The sequence below is a fragment of the Hippocampus bargibanti genome, linkage group LG14 (assembly GCF_051943395.1).
Source record: "Hippocampus bargibanti isolate YZ-2025 linkage group LG14, ASM5194339v1, whole genome shotgun sequence".
In the NCBI taxonomy this organism is placed as follows: Eukaryota; Metazoa; Chordata; class Actinopteri; order Syngnathiformes; family Syngnathidae; genus Hippocampus; species Hippocampus bargibanti.
The window spans coordinates 5,756,531-5,769,586 of record NC_142747.1 but is presented as its reverse complement, the minus strand read 5'-3'; the positions used below and the strand labels follow the sequence as shown (position 1 = coordinate 5,769,586).

Genomic DNA, 13,056 nt, shown 5'->3' with positions numbered 1-13,056 from the left:
AATCACTTTAGTCAGCTGAGTTACAAAAAAACTGACACAGTTTAGAGAGCAATAAAGACCAGCTTTATTTCATCTTAGTACATCTAAAATAGATTACACATGAGTTGAACACAGTTCTTCCTTGTTTTGTTTTTTGGCTTTGATCGTCATCACTGAAAGCAAAATTAAGTGAGTCGCATCAGAGGTTCGTCAAAATAGCAAACGTTTATGGTGATCTGTTTGTGTGTGATGTTCTCCCCGGGCCCGCGTGGGTTTTCTGTGGGTTCTCCGGTTTCCTCCCACATTCAAAAAACATGCATGGCAGGCAGATTGAACACTTCAAAAATTATGTGTGAGTGTGAGAGTGACTGTCATATGTCTTTGGATTGGATTGGATTGGATATGCCTTTATTAGTCTCACAGTGGAGAAATTTACATTTCACAGCAGCAAAGTGATGAAAGGAATGAAAGTTGTGTGCCCTGCAATTAGCTGGCAACAAATTCAGGGTGTCCCCCGCCTGGTGCCTGAAGACAACTGGGATAGGCTCCAGCACCCCCTGCGACCCTAATGAGGAATAAGTGGTACGGAAAATGGATGGATGGATGTTTGTGTGTGATTTATGCGTCTAAATCATTAAGTGAGCAAATTTTTTACCAGACGCAACCGATTAAAACCACAATCAAGAATACCTTCAGGATAACGTTTTGCTGCCGTGAGGGTTCCTCGGACAGTTTAAGATGCAGGATCCCACAAAATGGTATCACTATATAAGCAGTCAAGACCAAAAACGTACATGCTAACCGCTGACTGTGAATAGCATCTTGAAAAACGCTGGCGGATTTTTTGTGTTGTAAATGTTGACATTTTAGGTTTGGACAGAAACATTGTCTAATTACGTAGGCAAAGTCTGTACACAACACACGACGGTCATGCTAACACATGACGGCAAAACTGAGTACATGATCTGACCAAGACAAGCTAGCACATGTACATGAAAACCTTTTAGACTAGTCAACCAGTGATATGTTTTGAAGGAAGCTACACATAGTTGTTCTTTGTGAATCGAGCCCCTGTTGTTTTATTGTTTTTAGATGGCAAGAGTGATTAGCACACAAAGAGTGTAGGTAATTATAACTTAAACTCTGCTTTAGCATTGGTTAGTGACTACAATCTTTTCAAACTAATTCCTGCTATGTCGTCGCCATAAAAATGGAACTGTCACACAGACGACCCTACCCCGCCCCCCTCTGGACATTATCTTGTTTCATAGAGATGAATAATGAGTCCTGTTGTAGTCAAAAGTTGAGTCGTAATTGACCTGAGGTACAGAGCAGTCTGTGAAAAAGTTAGAGAAGGCTAACGAGCACAGGGCGTTATCCTCGCCGCCCATGGGGCTGGCGGCCTCCGGGTGGCAGTACAGCGGGTGCTGCGTGGGAGTCGGGAGCTTCCTGGTCAGCGGCGGTGAGCAGCTAGTCCAAGACTCCGGGTAAGGATGACCCCCGACGAAATGGTGGCTGTCACAGGAGGCGGTGGTTGCGGCGTCATTTTGGTAGGGTTCCTGCTCCGCTGCCACGCCGACATAGTCGGGTCCCAGAAGCTCAAAAAAGTCCGTCGCCTCCGGGTTGGCTCGCTCCAGGTCCCGTAGTGACAATCCCACCATCGGGTTGACTTTGGAGCAGTTGGCCGGTTCTGTAAAGAAGGAAGGTGGCAGGTTGCGGTGGCGCAATGGAGGCTTCCTGGTTTTCTCACCGCGACTTTCCTTGGTGGGGCTGAAGAGGGCGGTCAGGCTGCGGTTCTGCAAGCTGGCCTGTACGCCATCCTGCTTGGGGACGGTCTTGCCTGCTGGAACGGAGGAGCTGTGGCCCTTCCCCGTCGCATCAGCGACGTTGACCATCCCGGTGCACCTCTTGATCTGCTTCTGCAGATACTTGCGGTGGTTGACTTTCCTCTTGGACTTGACTGGCTTGTCCAGGGCCAACTTGATGTTACTGGAAGCAGAATCCATGAAGCTCAACAGTTCCCTGGTGGTCTCCTTGTAGTCCTCTTCCTTCTCCGGCTCTCCCAGGAGACACCCGTCTATCGCTGAGCCTGGAAAGCAGAAATTCATGAACTGTGGGTTCATGATGGCGGCCATTCCTCATCCGCCGCAATCCAGACTAAGTTCCTTAGATCATATTCCCAGCTTTCCTAATGTTCCTCGACATTCCGGAGCGCAAGTGAGGAGATGCAGAGCGGAACCAGGGGATCTTTCAGGGGGCCGGACCACGTGATGTCAGAAATAGAGGGGGCCCGGGGGTGAGGAGGGGGGGCCGCCTGGTCCTTCAAAGAGCGCGGGACTTAACTCTTTGCTTGTCCTGCTGCCACCTGCATTCTCAGAAAGATTTTTGTTAGAGATTCCGTGCTGAGCAAAGGATATTAACCTTGCTTTGCAACACTCCCCCGTTGTTTGAGTTTGTGTGCGCCCACCCCCAGTAAATGTCGTAATGATGAGCGTGTGTGAAAACGAAAATAAACAAATAAACAAACAAACAAACACATAAATAATCAAATAAACAAACAAACACACACACGCACGCACGCACGCATGCACACACACACGCACGCACGCACACGCACACACGCACACACGCACACACGCACACACAAGCACACACACACACACACACACACACACACACACACACACACACACACACGCACGCACACACACACACACACACACACACACACACACACACATACATACATACATACATACATACATACATACATACATACATACATACATACATACATACATACATACATACATACATACATACAGTAAAGTCTCGTTATATCGATATTCAAGGGAGTCCGAAAAAATATCGATATAACCGGGACTATCGATATATCCGACCCTGTTTGCATGTAATTTTCTCCGTGCGTGCATAGAAATAGTATCGATATAACCGGGACTATCGATATATCCGATATCGATATAACGAGACTTTACTGTACATACATACATACATACATACATACATACATACATACATACATACATACATACATACATACATACATACATGCATGGACTACTTAGGAAGACATCTGTTTTTGGGTAAATTATAATTCTGAAATATTTCTTGACTTTTTTTTAAAACCACAGATCAAAATGTCATCCTGATCCAACCAAAAGTCAGGTGAAGCAAAACTTTTCAGACAACATTCATCCCGATCTGGATATCAAAACTTCCAAGGAAACCCAAACATACGTATAAACCAGTGACGTGCGGTGAGGTTCATGGCTGGTGAGGCACTGACGTCATCACAGTCAGATTTACAAACATATGAACTCTACAGAGTAGTTTATTCACCGTTTGATTGGCAACAATTAACGTGTTTTGTTTAAAATGTCATGTCAGCATTCTTTATATAAACTGTAGCATAGAAAAAAAATAATAAAAAAAACGTGATTATCGTGTTACCTTTACTTATACATGAAGTCCATGCACCGCTCCTTCTGAAGAAAGGCATCAATAACTTTCAGTTATTGATGTAACAGTTTTAAAAGTCTCTCTATTTCTTTCAATTTAGACATGTAATCCTCCGTCCTGAAAACAAGGCCAAGCAACACGAAAAACTGACTGGATGGTTGCACTTAACTTGCTAACTGTTTACTGTAGCTTGCTTTCACTAATTCTATTATTCTACAGCCAAGGAGGTCCAAGAAGAATCTTTAATCACCAGCGCCCCCTGTCATGAGGCAGGAGAACTGTGTGCCTCACCCATGCACACAGTTTTGATAACAATACAATAAAATAAACACTGTAGTACAGTTTTTATAATTTAAAGTGACTGTACATTATATACACCAGCTAAACTGTAGAAATTTAGTTCATATACTAAAAGTGTCATCTGAGAAACGGTTTTGTTCAAATCTGTTTGTGTACTCTCTCTCTCTCTCTCTCACTTTAATAGCGAAATGCAGAGGGAGAGCAATGTGGTCTCACTGCAGAGCAAGCCAGCACAGTTATCATAGTCATTGCGCAATACATGGTGAGGCTCAGCTGGCTGCTGCCTCACCGCTCGTCTCTACTTAGTATTTGAACAGTAAATGTGAAAATTCAGCGATTTTAAAAACAAATCCAAAAACGGTGAAGTTAAATGGAAAAGAACTTTAAAGTACAAATTACTAAATAAATATAACTGTTTAATTTATTTTTTCATTCGATATTTCCATGATGACAGGTGAGGCACGGCCTCACCTGCCTCCCCTGACTGCACGTCCCTGGTATAAACAAAGCCTTGACATAATAAGGCCCCCTTCAGCTCCCTCCCTCCCACCCCCTAACCGCTGTAAATGACAACATTGGACTTCTCTCATAAATGGGCCCGAATTAAAGGCATTGTTTTCATCACCAGACTATCATTACATTGGATTGGATTTGCCTTTATTAGTCTCACAGTGGGCATTGGGACTACTGAGGAAAACTTGAGCATCTTCCGGCTAGTACAGTCACGAGTAAGGCCTCTCTTTCATCGTGGGAAAATCAGAGCGCTTAAACAGATGCGGCGATTTGGCCCCAAACATTTCGGTGGCGACTTGCATCTTCATCGAGCGGTGACATAAAGTTGATTTCTGGTGCATTCCGAGGCCAGTGGGAATTTCTGCCCCGGCCTGACAACTATTCTGGGGCTGCCTTTGACATAAAGCCCTACAGGGTCTAAATAGCCCCCATTCTTCGTCGGGCCCGCTGAATGGGAGCTTTGTGCCAGAGATTCATTAAATTGCACCTCACAGCCTCTCGCTAAAATGCTTCTCCAATAATGGAACAGGCCATTTAACTGCAAAAGCTGCCGGAGCTGTTAAATAAAAAAACGGGGTGAGGGGTCGGGGGGGGGGGGGGGCATCGCAAGCCAGAAGAGTGCTCGGGCTGACGTTGACAGAAATCCGGTGTATGAAGCCTCGGTGGGGGGGGGGGGGTCTTTACAGGAAGTCGCCTTGCCAGCCACTGAAAAGGGGCCGCCATGTTGCTTGCCAGCGGCATTTTTTTTCCCCTCCGCGTCTGCTTTAAAGATGCACTCTAACTATTTTGTGCCAGTCGCTCATTGAATAATTCATCTGGCTTCTATTGGAAACAACGCATCTTGAGGTGAGGTGTTTTTCTTGGAGGAGTCGGGGGGGACGTGGGGAGGCAGTTCACATTGTCTCTCATGCTAATTGAAGCAAAGAAGAAGAAAAAAAGTGTGACAGCATTGGTGATGGGACTGATCAAATTACATCTGGGGCGGTGTGATGTGGAGATTTTTTTTCCACCACCCCCCCAAAAAAATAAAATAAAATGATTAATGATTATTATTATTATTAGTAGTAGGAGTAGTAGTAGTAATAATAATAATAATAATAATAATAATAATAATAATAATAATAATAATTATTATTATTATTATTATTATTATTATTATTATTATTATTATTATTATTATTGTTAGAATCAGAATCAGAATCAGAATAATCTTTATTGCCAAGTATGTAGAACACACAAGTAATTTGTTTCCGGTAGAACACGCTGCACTAGTATCGTCGTCAAAAAAACTGCTAAGTGGCACAATACAGTTCATTATTATTATTATTATTATTATTATTATTATTATGAATAAATACATAGGGTTGTGACAGGAAGGGCATCCGACGTAAAAGCGTGGCAAACAAACATGTGGATCAAACCTCTCAAGATAGAGGACACTGATTTTCTGTGGCGACCCCTTGAAGGGAAAAGCCGAAAGGAAAAGAAGAAGATTATTATTATTACAGTAAAGTCTCGTTATATCGATATCGGATATATCGATAGTCCCGGTTATATTGATACTATTTCTATGCACGCACGGAGAAAATTACATGCAAACAGGGTCGGATATATCGATAGTCCCGGTTATATCGATATTTTTTCGGACTCCCTTGAATATCGATATAACGAGACTTTACTGTATTATTATTATTATTATTATTATTATTATTATTATTATTATTATTATTATTATTATTATTATTACAGTGAGACCTCAACTTACAAACACCTTATCTTACAAACTTTTTGTCTTACAAACGTCAAATTTATGAAAATTAAACCTTATAATAAGCACTATTTTCATAATACACACCCACCTCGGCTGGCGGAGTGATCTTCGGCGGAAGCACACGACCGAACAGCACCAGAAGTTAAGTTACCAACAGTCCATATGGAAGGTGACTCTCCTCCCATAAGTCATCAACGACCATCAAAAAGGTAAATAAAACTTTATTTTACAGCAGTTCATTTCTTTAATTACAGTCCTCATGTAATGCGCCTCTCTTTCCAAACAACAATTCCCTTTGACCTTCGACCTCCAACGCCATTCCATCAAGCCATAAATGACCATCACAAATGTAAATAAAGACTTTATGATACAATGCAGTGTATTTCTATCATTACAATACAATAGCACATTTATTATACATAGAATAAGGTATGTTGTGTGTAGTTTTTTAGGCTTATTTCGTTGAAAAGTATATTTTATGGAAACCCGGGAACGGATTATTCCCATTTTAATGGTTTTTTTTAGATACACACTTTTCACCTTACACACTCTGTCTGGGAACCAACAAAAAAAAGTTTGTAAGTTGAGGTCTCACTGTATTATTATTATTATTAGTATTATTAGTATTATTAGTATTATAAATTTAGCCTTTATTTTTTTCTCCCCACATGGATCTGGGATTTGCTTTATTTTTTCACAAGTCAAAAATGCTTTTGTAGAATTGTACTAGCACCAAAATACAGCGTGGTTTTAATCTGTGGTTTTATTCATGTCCCTGTTTTGTGTTTTTAAAGTGTCCTTGAGCGCTTTGAAAGGAGCTTCTAAATAAAATGTATTATTATTATTATTATTATTATTATTATTATTATTATTATTATTATTATTATTATTATTCAGAATCAGAATCATCTTTATTGCCAAGTATGTAGAACACACAAGGAATTTGTTTCCGGTCGAACACACTGCACTAGTATCATCAGCAAAAAAATTGCAAAGAGGCACTATACAATTCCATTTGGGCTACTGTTCAAAGAGTTAATGGCTTGGGGGAAGAAGCTGTTTAAATGTCTGCTGGATTTGGTGCGCATGGATCGGCAGCGCCTGCCTGAGGGGAGTAGCTGGAAAAGGTGGTGGGCAGGGTGGGGAGGGTCCAGGAGGATTTTCCGCGCCCTAGTTTGGATTCTTGCAGTGTGCAAGTCCTCGTGAGTGGGTAGGGCGGTGCCAATGATTTTTTCCGCCATCCTAACTGTCCGTTGAAGTCGGATTTTGTCCATTTTTGTGGCGGCCCCGAACCAAACGGTGATGGAAGATTTTTTATTTATTATTATTATTATTATTATTATTATTATTATTATTATTATTATTATTATTATTATTATTATTATTATTATTGTGCCGGTCCCAAGCCCGGATAAATACAGAGGGTTGTGTCAGGAAGCATGCGACGTAAAAGCTTGGCGAAAACAACCATGCAGATCAAACCTCTGAAGATGGAGGACACTGATTTGCTGTGGCGACCCGTTGAAGGGCAAAGCCAAAAGGAAAAGAAGAAGATTATTGGATTGGATTAGCCTTTATTATTCTTGCAGTGGAGAAATGTACATTACACAGCAGCAAAGTTAAGACAGGAAGAGGAAAGAAAGAAGTAGAAAGATACAATACAGGAGCTGCTGGAAAGGATATCACATATATGTGAAGGCAAAGCGAGAGCTTTGCCTTTGACTAACAGAAATATAACCTTGTCAGTCAAAAAATGAAAAATAGCTTTAGAGGAAATGCATGCCAAAGCATGACTGTCTTCCTCATGCTTTTGCCATCAACTGCGTCTTTTGGGGGTTTTCACTAGAGGGTAGGGGGGGGGGGTCATTGTCATTGTTGGTGCATGACGCACACATACCGGAAACAAGCTCCCATTGTTGCGGAAAGGCTAAAAGGGCATAAGGTTAGCGAGCGGGATTGGCTTTGTTGTGGAAGGGATATTTATTTATTTATTTATTTATTTATTTATTTATTCATTTATGGATGTATATACAGTATGTATGTACAGTATGTATGTATGTATGTATGTATGTATGTATGTATGTATGTATGTATGTATGTATGTATCAGTGACGTGGAGTCAGTGGAGGCAGGGGAGGCAGTGCCTCACCTGTCATCATGGAAAGCTGTCATGGAAATATCAAATGAAAAAATAAATTAAACAGTTAGATGTATTTAGTGATTTGTACTTTAACATTCTGTTCCATTTAACTTCACCGTTTTAGGATTTTTTTCTAAATCGCTGAATTTTCACATTTACCGTTCAAATACTAAGTAGAGACGAGCAGTGAGGCACCAGCCGGCTGATCCTCACTATGGATTGCGCAATCACTATGCTTACTGTGCTGGCTTGCTCTGCAGTGAGACCGCATTGCTGTCCTTCTGCATTTCGCTATTAAAGCGTTCAAACACGTTTAGTATATGAACTAAATTTCTACAGTTTAGCTGGTGTATATAATGTAGAGTCATTGTACATTATAAACACTGTACTCCAGTGTTTATTTTGTTTTATTTTTATCACAATGCTGTGCGTAGGTGAGGCACACAGTTCTCCCGCCTCATGACAGGCAGGGGGCGCTTGTGATTCCAGAGATACTTCTTACTCCACGTCTGCAGAATAATAGAATTAGACAGAAAGCTACAGTAAACAGTTAGCAAGTAAAGTGCAACCCTGCAGTCATTTTTTCGTGTTGCTTGGCCTCACTTTCAGAATGGAGGATTACATATCTAAATTGAAAGAATTTTCTAAACTGGACTTTCAATCGAAGCAGGAGGTAATAATTAAAGGAAGACCAACATGGTAGGTAGGTAGGTAGGTACGTACGTACGTTTTCGAGGGGGTGGGCTTCAAAGTCCTGTTTCTCTTATTTCTCAGGGCAGAGCATGTTTTTTTTTTTTTGTTGTTTTCGTTTTACAATGCCTCGAATTCCTTCATTGACTAGCATAAGCGCTCAAGTCATTTTTAATTTACTGCCTGAATTCACTTATAAGCTTTAATTTCCTCCTAGTGTGTGTGTGTGTGGTCATTCCCCTCCCCCCACACACAGATACACACACACACACACACAAACCACAACGCACTCCCGCCTATGGTCTTCGGTGAATACTAAACAACATCTTTGATTGATGGCCGCCGCCTGACGCCAGTGGACTGTTTAAATGTCTGCTGGATTTGGTGCGCATGGATCGGCAGCGCCTGCCTGAGGGGAGTAGCTGGAAAAGGTGGTGGGCAGGGTGGGCAGGGTCCAGGAGGATTTTCCGCGCCCTAGTTTGGATTCTTGCAGTGTGCAAGTCCTCGTGAGTGGGTAGGGCGGTGCCAATGATTTTTTCCGCCATCCTAACTGTCCGTTGAAGTCGGATTTTGTCCATTTTTGTGGCGGCCCCGAACCAAACGGTGATGGAAGATTTTTTATTTATTATTATTATTATTATTATTATTATTATTATTATTATTATTATTATTATTATTATTATTATTATTATTGTGCCGGTCCCAAGCCCAGATAAATACAGAGGGTTGTGTCAGGAGTCATGCGATGTAAAAGCTTGGCGAAAACAACCATGCAGATCAATCCTCTGAAGATGGAGGACACTGATTTGCTGTTGTGACCCGTTGAAGGGAAAAGCCAAAGAAAAAGAAGAAAATTATTGGATTGGATTAGCCTTTATTATTCTCGCAGTGGAGAAATGTACATTACACAGCAGCAAAGTTAAGACAGGAAGAGGAAAGAAAGAAGTAGAAAGACACAATACAGGAGTTGCTGGAAAGGATATCACATATATGTCAAGGCAAAGCTATAGCTTTGCCTTTGACTAACAGAAATATAACCATGTCAGTCAAAAAATGAAAAATAGCTTTAGAGGAAATGCATGCCAAAGCATGACTGTCTTCCTCATGCTTTTGCCATCAACTGGGTCTTTTGGGGGTTTTCACTAGAGGGTAGGGGGGGGGGGGGGTCATTGTCATTGTTGGTGCATGACGCACACATACCGGAAACAAGCTCCCATTGTTGCGGAAAGGCTAAAAGGGCATAAGGTTAGCGAGCGGGATTGGCTTTGTTGTGGAAGGGAGATTTATTTATTTATTTATTTATTTATTCATTTATGGATGTATATACAGTATGTATGTACAGTATGTATCTATGTATGTATGTATGTATGTATGTATGTATGTATGTATGTATGTATGTATCAGTGACGTGCAGTCAGTGGAGGCAGGGGAGGCAGTGCCTCACCTGTCATCATGGAAAGCTGTCATGGAAATATCAAATGAAAAAATAAATTAAACAGTTATATGTATTTAGTGATTTGTACTTTAACATTCTGTTCCATTTAACTTCACCGTTTTAGGATTTTTTTCTAAATCGCTGAATTTTCACATTTACCGTTCAAATACTAAGTAGAGACGAGCAGTGAGGCACCAGCCGGCTGATCCTCACTATGGATTGCGCAATCACTATGCTTACTGTGCTGGCTTGCTCTGCAGTGAGACCGCATTGCTGTCCTTCTGCATATCGCTATTAAAGCGTTCAAACACGTTTAGTATATGAACTAAATTTCTACAGTTTAGCTGGTGTATATAATGTAGAGTCATTGTACATTATAAACACTGTACTCCAGTGTTTATTTTGTTTTATTTTTATCAAAATGCTGTGCGTAGGTGAGGCACACAGTTCTCCCGCCTCATGACAGGCAGGGGGCGCTTGTGATTCCAGAGATACTTCTTACTCCACGTCTGCAGAATAATAGAATTAGAGACAGAAAGCTACAGTAAACAGTTAGCAAGTAAAGTGCAACCCTGCAGTCATTTTTTCGTGTTGCTTGGCCTCACTTTCAGAATGGAGGATTGCATATCTAAATTGAAAGAATTTTCTAAACTGGACTTTCAATCGAAGCAGGAGGTAATAATTAAAGGAAGACCAACATGGTAGGTAGGTAGGTAGGTACGTACGTACGTTTTCGAGGGGGTGGGCTTCAAAGTCCTGTTTCTCTTATTTCTCAGGGCAGAGCATGTTTTTTTTGTTTTGTTGTTTTCGTTTTACAATGCCTCGAATTCCTTCATTGACTAGTATAAGCGCTCAAGTCATTTTTAATTTACTGCCTGAATTCACTTATAAGCTTTAATTTCCTCCTAGTGTGTGTGTGTGTGGTCATTCCCCTCCCCCCACACACAGATACACACACACACACACACAAAACCACAACGCACTCCCGCCTATGGTCTTCGGTGAATACTAAACAACATCTTTGATTGATGGCCGCCGCCTGACGCCAGTGGAATAAACGACCCCTCAAGTCCTGAGAAAACTTTTTAAGGAGGGCCTTTGGGTGGCGGGGATCCCGATGGTCCTCCCCCACCCTCCGCCGGCCAGTATATCTTAGTGTCTGAAAAGTCAACGCCACTCGTGACAAGGCAGCGCCCAAGTCCAGGTTTCTTTTCAATTTCGAAGGATGGGAAATGTGGATGCAGTCGACTGACAAAAAAGGAAGGCTACAGGTCTTTTTTTCCATCCTGCTGAGGAGCACGGAAGAGGATTTCATCACAGTCGACTTCACACCGGCCTCACTTTTAACGTTCAATCACCCCCTCAACCCCCCCTGGCGAGCTGTATTAATATGATTGCTAGCAGGTGAAACATATACGCAATGGGCGAGTGAAAGGTCACCGGGGAGAGGGATCCCGCAGGACGGGGTCAGGTGGCAATAACCTCCTGCCAGTGGCGTTATTGGCCTCCTCCGACTGTGGACTTTTATTAAATTTCGTTGCCATTGTTACCGCTTGCTCTGGAGGCTTCAAATGTTACAAAGATCTGCCCCAGTCGACTATTAAAAGGACATAATGCACATCTATGAGTGGTGTAGTCATCCTTGGTTGAGTGGGTATGCAGTACTCTCAATGTTCACCATTATTTTCTCACTGTTATCATTTTAAGTAGTCACAAAAAAAAATACGGTGACATGAGAAAAGTCCAGCATTAGTACTGACTTGAAGTTATGGGTGGCAAAACAAGCAGTCTTCATCAATGCAAAATGTATTGATCACGAGACAAATGTGAAACAATATTGACTGCATAACTTTCAAAAGACATCACAACTCTTCAACAGTGATATACTCTTAACCAGTACTCGTGCACAGTGCAGACCAATTGTCTTTATCCAGTGTGTGTGTCATTAAAATAAAACATTACATAGGATTTCATTGTTTTGGTGTTACAAGCCAAATCAACATTCAAAGTGAGGCCTAATCTGGTGAAATGACCTTTTGTTGCAGTGTCACTTTCATTTGTTCATAAACTCTGAATGCAATTTAATGCCCGTTTATGGTCTGCCCTAGTGGTGGTCTTCTGCGTCCTTATCTCTGCTCACGTCGACTCACCTGACTGGTGCTTGCGTGGATTTGATTTGTGCATCGACACAATTTCCATCCTCATTGTGACATGTCCCTGTACAGAATTAGAATACCATGTTTTATTAGCCCACATTTTACCTTGGTTTAAAATTAATTGCCACCCTTGCCACAAACATACTGTACAAACCTCCAAAACTTTTTTCTAATGGGGAAATTTTTGACTAAACAACACGAGCAATGAACACGTTGATAATCCCTGGGTATTTATTTATCACAACAGTTTTATGTAACAATACCATAGTGTGATTTTTTTTGCAAAGTGGGTTAACGACATTTGTTGTGAAAATTAACAATTACACTGGTCCCCCCCATCATTCAAATACAAGGCTAACGCAGTTTAATAAACAAAAATGTGTTTCCTCGAAATCCTGTAAGTAGCTTCAAACAATAATGCAATTGGAAACCACGTGAAAAAAACCTCATTGGATACATTGAAAGACATGTTTGCCTTTTTCGTATTTACAATCATCACACAACTTTCAAGTACAGTCATTTGTCAATCAACTGGCTGACGCTCACACTTGGTGTTTTCACCACGACCTTTTGGGAAATTCCGAATAACACA

General features: G+C 41.3%; 1 protein-coding gene across 1 annotated transcript; it reads right to left on the bottom strand.

The window, feature by feature from the left end:
- Positions 1-56: 56 nt before the first annotated feature.
- Positions 57-2,207, bottom strand: fam181b (family with sequence similarity 181 member B). The gene has a single exon (XM_089013832.1). The coding sequence runs from the start codon at positions 2,112-2,114 to the stop codon at positions 1,245-1,247; it is 870 nt and encodes a 289-aa protein (XP_088869958.1). The 5' UTR covers positions 2,115-2,207; the 3' UTR covers positions 57-1,244.
- Between the last annotated feature and the right edge of the window lie 10,849 nt (positions 2,208-13,056).